This window comes from Crocodylus porosus, unplaced genomic scaffold, assembly GCF_001723895.1.
Source record: "Crocodylus porosus isolate Cpor-Errol unplaced genomic scaffold, CroPor_comp1, whole genome shotgun sequence".
Classification (NCBI taxonomy): domain Eukaryota; kingdom Metazoa; phylum Chordata; order Crocodylia; family Crocodylidae; genus Crocodylus; species Crocodylus porosus.
This window is the reverse complement of record NW_017728909.1, coordinates 50,930,135-50,941,110: the sequence shown is the minus strand read 5'-3', so window position 1 is coordinate 50,941,110 and position 10,976 is coordinate 50,930,135. Positions and strand designations below refer to the sequence as shown.

The following is a 10,976-nucleotide window of genomic DNA, read 5'->3' as shown; positions in this document are numbered from 1 at the left end:
CCCTGCTTCTTCGGGCTGGGGCTGGAGCCTGGGCTGCTCCCAGCCCCTTCCCCCACCCCCCACGCACTTTGTGTTGGGGCCGGGGCTTCACCACCCTTTCCCCCGCCACTTAGGGATGGGACTGGGGCTTGCACCCTTCCTCACCTTGCCCTGCCGCTTTGGGCTGGGGCCAGGGTCATTCCCCTCCCCTTCCCTCGGGCCCCACTGTCATGGCAATGCTCCCCTGTTTGTACAGGGCCCCCCTGTCTGTACAGGGCACTCTGATTGATTGGCTGCTGAGGCAGCCAATCAGGGCACAAATAAAGTCAGACATACTTAGGCTTTTATGATATTAGAATTTGAAATTTCTTCTCGTGCAGTAGCGATCTTGGGAGTTGTAGCAGTTGTGTAAGATACTGGAAGTGGGTAAACTCTTCTACTCCTCCTGAAGTCTTTAAAAAGAAATTGTCTTATTGTTTTTTAAAAACATTATTATCTGTGCACAGAGCCCCAGGAGAAATGAGTTTTATGAGCCAAGCATTTTGTGTGGAAAAATTTTTCAAGATTGCAACCCCCACCTACAGGCCTGTATAAAATAAACCTTGTTAAACGTTTTTTGACAAGTTACTTTCCTCAGTCATTTTGCAGTGGCTTTAAAAGATACAAGTGCTTCATACTTGGCACTTAGATCATCTAAACTTTCCTCTGTTGCATCAACCATTCAGACAGTTGATTCAGAGGTGCAATTTATTGCCTCAGTCTTGAAAAGGATATGGGATTATCCCCTGGACCTTTGAAACACAGTCCTAAAAGGATTGCTGTTGTTTACATGGGTCTTTGTATTGGGTTACTCACCTGACAGGGAAAAGCAGTTATCTTTATCAGAGTAATTCTTACTGACTTACATTGTAAGAGTATGTTTAATAAGTGGAAATATCTTGGAATAGGACAGCCAAATTCCTTTACATTTTGGAATAGGAAAGGATCTCTGTTCATTCAAATCTATTGTAGTGGGAACTGTATGCCCTAGTAGCAGATTCTTCTTGAATCTAGAAGGCCTACAGACAAACATGTGCATTAGAATGGAAAATACTACAGCTTACAGGTTTGCAGCAGGAACTTAGTCAAGTTGTGCAGGACTTCTGACATTGCTTCTCTAGCACTTCAAGGCTGTTTACTTTTTTAAGAACTTGATCTTGCTCAGTGTCTCAGTTTAGCCTGCTTCACAAGCATCCCAGCACTCATGACTGACTTTGTTCTTGCAAGGTTTATAAGTTGTTTAAACTTTATAGAAATGTGGTGCCTAGGGAAGGAGGAAGGGGATTTCTTGGATCTTGTAGAAATCTGGTGCAGATACTGGTAGTGAGCATTTGGGTTAAGATTGAACTTTAACACACTACTATTTAAACAGTTTACCAGGATTATTCCTTTTGCTGGCTTCTCTAAGTAGAATAGTTCACCTTGTATACACAGCAACTGTTACTCATTAAGTCATTGTGTATTCTAAAACTGAAAGTATAATTATTAATACCTTCCTTTGTTAATTACTTGGTAAGCAGTTCAAGATTATGCAATGTTACATGTAATGTATTTGAAAGCTAATGCTTTGAAAAGAATTGTCAGTGATTTGATTTCATATCTGAACAGGTTTCAGGAACATGCCAGTGCTTATAGGCTTGTTGTGGTTTGAAGTGCTTTTCTCTTTCTCTCTGTCCAAAGAGGAACAATTTCTACCAGAATTTCATAAAAGCATAAAGTTGTTTCATAAGAGGGCTCAAGTGGAGTGTTTCACTACTTAATTTTTCTTGTGAACAGTTATGTGCTTCCCACTCTGTTAGCATTGCTTCATTTTGATCACTTAATGATAATTATTTTGCAAGATGAAATGCCTTTTTTTTTTTTCCTGCATACCTTTACCACGAATGTCTAAAGTCTCTGCTATGCGGGCCTTTATTTCTTTTTGAAGGGAGACCTGACCAAAGTACAGTGTCACTGCTTGCCCCTAATTGTGGCCCTAGGGTAAAATAGATATTTATGCACTACAGTGAAATGGAAGTATTGCTGCACTGTTCCCTCAATGTATTGATACTTCAGTAAGAGGGTGAAGTAGCTGGAAAAGGGAAATTTTATAATGTGATCCTAGTAACTGGTTGTAAAATAGAAAACGTTCAAATTGGTATATTACTTTTCCTCAGGGAAGTGTTCTGCTGCTGCACTCGATGTCCTTGCCAATGTATTCCGTGACGAACTTCTGCCACATATTTTGCCCCTTCTGAAAGAATTGCTCTTCCATCCAGAATGGGTGGTCAAGGAATCTGGTATCCTGGTTCTAGGAGCAATTGCTGAAGGTAAAACAACTTAACATTCAAGTTAAAGTAAAATTATTTTATAAGTGACCTGCTTCTCTGGTAAATTTCTTGAAATATACATGGGGTGTTGGCTGAAATTCCTTGAAATAAAAATGAAGGCCATTTGTGTGGCAAATGTTAAATGGGTTTTGCTACTCTATTACTTATCATCTTTTTACGGAAATCTTGTGCCTATTGCGCACAAGCAGTTTAACCAGTATTGGTGTCAGTGTGCAATATTTACTATTAATATTTTCTAAGCTGTATAATTAGATCTGTAAGTTTTCTGCCACAGTTATTTAGGTTTGATGTTTTAAATACATGTTCTTGGCTTGAGAATAGTTTTCCTTGTTGTGGTGTGTGTTTGTTTTTCTTTAGTCCCTTTATTCTTTATTTTACCATGTAGATTAAGATCAAATTAAGTAAATTGGAGTTTTAATACAATTAACTGTATTTCATAGAACATTCTACATAGTCAAGCGGGTGTGAAAAATTAGTTTAAATTTTAAATGAATCACAAAGTAAAATAATTTTTCACAGCACAAAGTTTGGTAGTAGCTTACTTTTAGGTTTCAGATAACACCTGCAATATATCTATTTTAGTTCTTGCATGACATTTCAGTTTGGTTATGATTGAAAACTTTCTGCAGTTGACTCCTCTGCTTTGAGGATTGGCAAAGGTGACCAGCTTGCCAAGTTGTTGTAGTTCTAGCAAGCCTTATGCATTGGACTTGTAGAGTCTAGGTGCATCTAATTCAAAAATTTTTAAGCACTGTCAAAAATATCATTGAAGGTGCAGTCAAAAACTAAGAAATTACGGGGAGGCAAATCTATAACTGTCTGTTTAATCTTAAAAATTAACCAGTTAAATTGTTAGCTTTCTTTTATTCCCCACCCACATTCATTTCCATGGTTTGTAATAGAGAACTCTAGTCCTCTTTCAGAGTTTAATTTCAAAGTTGATGCATCATATTTCCAACACCAGTGTTTTATGAGATGTCTAAATGGGCATTTTTACCTTTCCTTGCTCCAGACTAACTCGTGGCACTGGTCTCTAGGGTTTAATGTACTCAGTCCTGGATATTAGGATCAATCTAAATGTGTGGATAGATGACACATTTGTTCAGTTATTTTTGGTTTTTTAAAGTAGTGAGCAGTTTATGTAGACCCCCTAAACTGGTGTAATTTAACACAGTCTGAAAGAGAATTTCCCTTAAAGAATAATGGGTAAAATTGCACCCATATAAGTTGCACCATTTTAGGTTTCTTTCTTTATCTGCTTCTGTCTGGAGTTTGTCACTTTCTAAATGCTAGTGATATTATTATTATTATTATTATTATTATTCTAATACCATCTTGTGGTTAAATGCAATAATAGCATCTGCTTCCCCTGAATACTTGCGCATCTGTCCTTATCCTGGAGTAACATGGATAAGTATACAATTCTGATGCAACTAGCACTAGGTTATGTGGAAGTCTGTGCAGACCGTAATATGAAGTCAAATGTATAGTCTTGGAGTAGGCACCCCCCGGCACAGGTGCCAAAGTGTGGCACACAAAAGCATTTTGCTTGGCACAGGGCAGTGGGGAAGGGGCCAGGGCTGTGCTGCCACAATTAGGATTGGGCCCCTCTCAGTTGCCCTCCTGTCTGTCCCTGGCACGCCAACATCTTTCAAGTTGAGGTTGCAGGTGTTTTGGGCACTTTACCCAAAAACGTTGCCAATCCCTGGTATAGTCTATGAATTATGCTCTGATTTTAGAGTTCAGAAAAAAATCAGTAATCTTCAGCAATCGTAATTGAAAAAAAACTATGACAAGAAAAGGAAAGTAAGGAAGATAACATTTTGAAGCGTCTCCTCTCAACGTCAACGTGTATTCTTTGTCCCCCCTCACTTAAGAAGTCTGTGGTATGAGAAACTGTTGGGGAGCCACAGTCTATTCTTAGATTCCCTTCTCCATCAAGTCAGTTTTCTTTTGCAAGCAAAGGTAGCCATGTTGAGACTTTCAGATTATTTTGTTAAGGAAAAAAACAACAGCTTGATATACAAAAGGTAAGAATTTTCAGAAGCAAAATGAGTGGAAAAATATATTTTTTAATCTTACTTTTTTTTATTTTGGTTAAGCTAAGCAGCCATTCTGAAATGTGAAACAAGTTACTGTGCAAGCCTTACTAATAGCATGGCTCATTTCAATATTTTGTCTTTATAGGCTGCATGCAGGGTATGATTCCATATCTTCCTGAACTAATCCCTCACCTTATTCAGTGCCTCTCTGATAAAAAGGCTCTTGTGCGCTCCATTACATGCTGGACTCTTAGCCGCTATGCACACTGGGTAGTTAGTCAACCCCCAGACACATACTTGAAGCCATTAATGACTGAGTTGCTAAAGCGTATCCTGGATAGCAACAAGAGAGTACAAGAAGCTGCCTGCAGGTAAGTCAGACTCCAAACAAAAAGGTATTGTCCATAGTACTAGCTATTCTAAGACCAAAAAACTGTTGTGACATTCATGTATTAAAACTTTCTTACTTTGGGGTATTCATGAGCTTGGTGACTTTTACAATTTGTTTTTTCCTATATTTTCTAGTTTGATTTCTTAAATGGAATTTCTTTAGTGAATTAAAGAAATTTATTGCACTACAAGGTATCTCTATGTGGCATTTTCAGTATTTAATGATAATTATGGTATCTTAAAATGGCAAGCTAATCTTTTCACTGGATGTCAGTCTTAGCATTCATGTATATGCCAGTGGAAGTGGACAGCTAATTCTGTAACTGAATTATACGAATATATTATATACCTTGGAATTTCCCAAAACCTGTTGGCCATAACTCTTGCAGGACCTGTGAAAGTAGATCATGGGAGGCTATACAAAAATGTAACATATGTTAAAAAATGTTTAACTTATTACCTTTTAAATAATGAATATAAAACATAACGTTTTTCTTTTTTTGTTACCTAATAACATTGATAAATGGCTCATTGTAAGCTTATGCAGGAAATGTGTGCAGAAAACTGCTAGAGCTTCTGTTCATAAAATAATAACTGTGTGTGGCTCCCTTGGATTAATGAATTAATTTTTTTTAAAGGTTCTCTATTTGACTAATGCATGGAAGACAGTCAGGGGTAGAGTCCCATTCTGCTAGACTCTATGAACATCTGAAACAGACATGTCCTTGACTAAAGGGCTTGCTACCTGAATAAATAAAATAGATATGCAGCTTATTAGCAAAGTGAATTTAAACATTTTTTTTTATGTTTAAAAACATCCTCCAAAACTGTTCACTGTTAATTGTGTCCAGCTAATCTACTTTCCTGTTAAGTCAAAAATCCATTTTTCCCTTTAGTGATAGCTGTACAACCCTTTCAAAATAAGCAAGAACTTGCTGATGTAGGAATGCTGATACAAATTTTCAAATCTATTGTTTCATCTAGAGGAGCAATCAAATTAGACCAGATAGGCCATGACAAAATGTACATTTAATTAAGCTGTGGTACAGGCTGCAGTTGTTGAGGACCCTGGCTACTGGTAGATGTGATGGGAGGGAAAGAACAAATTGACAGTGTTCCAGTGATAGTTTTGAAGATCAGGTCCCAACAGTTAGGAGCTGGGTCATGAAACCAAGGCATTATTTTGTTCCCTTAAACACACAATTACCCTTTATATCTGCGGTTAAAAGGGGAGTAAAGCTTTACTGAACCTCACCTGCTCTGTGGTAACCATCTCTGTGCTTGTAATTACATCAGAAGAAAAAGTACATTTGGGTAACTTCCCCTGAAGGGAGTTAGGCTAACTTGCCTCAGCTTACTGTAAATTTGGAGTAGACTGCACAACCATTTACTGCAGAATACAGGCATACCTCAGAGATGTTGCGGGTTCGGTTCCAGACCACCGCAATAAAGCAAATATCGCAATAAAGCGAGTCACACGAATTTTTTGGTTTCCCAGTGCATATAAAAGTTATGTTTACACTATACTGTAGTCTATTAAGTGTGCAATAGCATTATGTCTAAAAAAAAAAAAAAAATGTACATACCTTAATTAAAAAATACTTTATTGCTAAAAGACACAAACTGAGCAAATGCTGTTGGAAAAATGGTGCCGATAGACTTGCTTGATGCAGGGTTGCCACAAACCTTCAATTTGTAAAAAACGCAATACCTGCGAAGCGCAATAAAGCGACGCGCAATAAAATGAGGTATGCCTGTACTTGAGGTGTGATAGTATCAGTTCCCTGTTTATTGTAGGCACACAAGCTATTCCTGTGCTTGCAATTACCCACGATGTAAAAGCTGAAGTAGTTCAATTTGGCTCAGCTTCATTCTTTGGCTTTAGCTATAATTGAGGTGTAATTGTGGATGCAGGGACAATTAAGGCTGCTCTAATAAGTCATCCTTCTCTATAAAGTTAGAAGCCTTGGGGCCTTAATTTACAGGGAGTGGAGACTTACTGAGTCTCAGCTGCTTTGTGGCAATTGTCCCTGTTCCTGCCTTGCCCCGCCATGAGTGAAAGCTAAACTAAGACACATCCGGCCTGTTTCATTCAGGGGTAAGCTACCTTGGCATGACTTTCTTTTATGGAGCAGTAGGAGCAGATATAGACTTAACCACACCTTGGCTGTTTCATGGTAAAGTTGGAACTGGCTGTTAATTGCAGGAAACAAACAGTTACCAGTGTTCTGGGAAGTCTCTGCCTGCTGCTGAAAGTACAAATCCTGTGCTGTTAATTTGTAGGGGGTAGAGACCTAACACATGTTAGCTAATTCTGTAGTAACTGTATCTGTGCCTTTGGTTATTCCCCTCAGCAAAATAGCCAAATTTGCATTCTTGCAGCTTTCAGTTACTAGGATAACTGCAGGTATAAGCAACCTGTGCTTCCTGCAGTTAGCAGGGGGTGGGGACTTGCTGTGGCCCAGGTACTCCCTTAGTAAGCGATCACAAGTCTCTTTTGACCCACTGTCAGTGAGAGCAAAATCAGGACAATTTAGGCCTGCTCTAGTTTATTGCCCTGTTGGCAATAAACTGCAAGATCAGTTTTTGTAGAACAGCTGAGGCCAAGTAAACCCCAACATCTGTTAATTATGGCATGTAACCAGTGATAACTGCATATGGAATTGCACAAAGTTATCCCTAATACATTTAATTAGAACTTGATAAAGTTTGGGAACTGCTGATCTAGAATAAAAAAATGCTGTTTGATGTTTATGTGGATCCTGTGCCACAACAACTGGTAATTTTTTTTGAAGTGTTGTCTACAAAGTGTGTGAGAATTTTGTAGTTCCTGCAACCTTTTAGAAATCAAATATACTTTGAAAAAAAAATAAGGTTACATTTTTTGAGAGAACATGAAACTGGTGAATCAGGACATCTTATTTGCTGTCCTTACAAATTGCATAAAAGTATAGTGAAGGTCTGCAAAAAATGTATTGTACTTCAGTCAGTAGTTGGGTTTTCCAAGGTCTGGAGCAGCTACAATTGTCATAATACTGTCTGTTCTCACCTCTGTGTAACTTCTGCATAACCCCAGACCTAAAACTTCTGTTTTTGCCAGTGAGAATCTTTCTTGACTATCCCCAACTTGAGGAGCAATTGTACCAGTACGTTTATCTCCTGCTGGCTTTTTATGCCTCAGGTGGAAAATCTGGGTACCAGGTAGCATTGTTACAAGCCACATACAGTATCCACAGTTCCATTGCTTTGTGAAAAATGGCACTTTTGCAACTGGTAGTGGAAAATAAGAGGGGCATGGTCACTTCCTTGTTTGGGAGTCAACTTTTGTGGGACAGACTAATATTTTTATTTACTTCATAGAAACCAGACTTATACAGTCTTTGTGCTCTGTGATCACAGTTTTTCTCTTTCCCTAAATGTGCCTGTGGAATGGCATGTTCATGCTTCAGGACCCCATTTTGGGACTTGAAGCCCCATTGTGTGCAATTTTATGTAAACAGCTCATATTTTGATTAAGACTGGAATGTGAAAAGGCCCTTACTTCCACTGACTGACTTTTGCTGTTTCTGCTCTCCATATCTTTGTTTTTATCCATCTGTCTTGTGTCTTAAATTTTGAGACACAAAGCTCTTTAGGGCAGGGACTGTCATGTATGTTTTATACAGTGCCTAGTACAAGGGTGCTGGGACCTTTTATGGACAGTTTTTCATTACAGTGATATGTAAGAAGCAATTGTTAATATGAACTGTACATCTTTTGACGTAAAGTTCCTGTTTTCTTTAACTCATAGATTTTTTTATAATGGTTCTTTGGTTTTTCTGTACATATATAGCCTTCAAAAATATTTCTGAATTATGTTCATCAGAACCCTAGAATTGGATTCACTTATTTTGAATTGAAGTAGACTCAGCTGTCAAACTATCAGTGCTGCCCTAAAAACACTTCAAGAATTTGAGGGGCAAATAGCATTTAAGTGGAAATGGTATTATTTTTCCCTTATACTCACTACCTTGTTTCATTCCTAGTGCCTTTGCTACTCTAGAAGAGGAGGCTTGTACAGAACTTGTTCCTTACCTTGCTTATATACTTGACACTCTGGTCTTCGCATTTAGTAAATACCAGCATAAGAATCTTCTTATTCTTTACGATGCCATTGGAACTTTAGCAGATTCTGTAGGACATCATCTAAACAAACCAGTGAGTATCATATGTAACATCTTGTAGTACAGATTGTATAAAACATTGAAGAAGTGCTAATTTTTTTTAGAGGTGCACCAGTACATTGGTTCATATTATATCAGCACTGATAAAAGGAAAGTTGACATTATCGGCAATTGGCTTTTTTTGGTTAATGTGGCTGATAATGTTGCTGAAAAATGCCACGTGTACGCACATGGCTTCAGCATGCAGGTAGCCAGGAGTGCAGCCTGGCACCTTGAAGAGTACTGTCTGGCTGGTAAGTCTGTTGTGGGGGGGGAGATGCATTGGGGGGAGTGCAGATTGAGGCCCCTGGGGTGAGGGAGGGAGTGGTACATGGGCAAGCACTGCACGGGCAGGGTGCAGGACAGAGCCAGTGGCTTGCCTGCAGGGGCAAGGCGGGTGCCTTCTGCTGCTGCATGCACCCCCCGGAGATTCATGGGTGGCATATGTCCCCTGGATCTGGCGTGGGTGGTGAGAGCAGGTTGATGCTGTGGGCTGGAGCCGGTTCTTCCTAGAGGCTGCTCTCAGGGCAGCTGGAGCCGGTTCTTCCTAGAGGCTGCGCTCAGGGTGGGTGGCAGCAGTGGGAGAGGGGTTATGGCAAATTTTGGGGTGGCTTTAGCCCCCCCTGCTGGGAGGAAAGAGCCAGGCATAACCTCCAGCCCCAAGCGTGCAATAGCAGCCTGCCTGCACCCTGCTCACAAATCCAGGGAACATGTGCCCCCCATGCTTGGGCTGTGTGCAATGGTGAGAACTGCCTCCCCAGATGAGCCACGGGCTCTGTCCCACACCCTACATCACCCCACTCTGGCTGTGTAGCTCCTGACCCAGCCGCACTCTCTCCCTCTACACAGGGGCCTTGTTCTCCCCCTGCCCTCCCCAACACTTCTCCTTCTCCCCCCCTCCGCATTCCTTCCCCACACAACAGACTTACTGGCCAAACACTGCTCTTCAAGCTGCCGGGCTGCATATCAACAATCAAATCGGTATTGGCCGATACAGCCGATCAATAATCGGCCATTGGTATTGGCTCAAAAAATCTTTATCGGTACACCTCTAAATTATTTTCTATATTAAAATATACTTTGAATGAAATGGGTAGAACTTTCTTACACTTCCACAGGCTGTTTTGTTGGATTAACCAGTATACTAATATTTGCCATTTAAGAAATAAGGAACCTCATCTTTGGGGTCCTGCAGGATGAGCAACCACTGCTGCTGTATTGGTGCTTAGTGATTACTAAAATATTAAATTTGTCCTGCTGGAATTTTTTTAAATCCTTGGAATAATCTCTCCACACAACTTTTAAACTGAGAGAGCAATTGGTAGGGGAGAGGAAATGGTGGATCTTTATTTCACTGATTTTGATAGAAAATATTTGTTTAATTTAATTTATGTACTTCTTAAAATACTGGAGTGGGCCTCTAGCTGACTTCCTTTAGTAGAAAGTTAGGGGGTTTTTTTTGTTCTTTTTGGGGTTTTAATAGCTATCATGCCCAAATCTAAAACTGTTTGTCCAGATTCACGTGCAGAATTGGACTGTAAAACCTTTTCTCTAAAGCAATATTTTCTTAGCGCACCATATTGAACAGGGGTCTTTATGTCCACCTTTTCAAGGTCCATACAACCATTTAACTGCGCTGTGTAGGTTGAGACTGCCAGTGCTTAACTCAGATTATTAAACTATCCTACTTCAACCTACTTGCCCTCCAGCTACATCTTCTAAAAAGGTTATCACTTGTGTTCTGGCTACAGTGCTTTCTTTTTTTATTTCCTTCAAGCTTTATCATAATATGGCATGTTTCTCACTAGTAGTTTCATAGTTTCTAGGATCGGAAGGGACCTGAGCAGATCATCTTGTCTGACCCCCTGCCATGACAGGAAAGAATACTGGGGTCAAACGACCCCAGCATCATGTTCATCTAACCTCCTCTTAAACACCCCCAGGATAGGAGCCTGCACCACTTCTCTTGGAAGTTGGTTCCAGACCCTACCCAC

General features: G+C 39.8%; 1 protein-coding gene across 6 annotated transcripts in view; it reads left to right on the top strand.

The window, feature by feature from the left end:
• Window positions 1–10,976, top strand: part of TNPO1 (transportin 1) — a 116,558-nt gene that overhangs the window by 77,313 nt on the left and 28,269 nt on the right. For all 6 annotated transcript variants that reach the window (XM_019532274.1, XM_019532272.1, XM_019532270.1 and 3 more), the window contains 3 exons: window positions 2,175–2,327; window positions 4,536–4,761; window positions 8,806–8,977. In XM_019532274.1, the coding sequence (XP_019387819.1) occupies window positions 2,175–2,327; window positions 4,536–4,761; window positions 8,806–8,977 (551 nt within the window). The remainder of the gene's footprint in view (window positions 1–2,174; window positions 2,328–4,535; window positions 4,762–8,805; window positions 8,978–10,976) is intronic.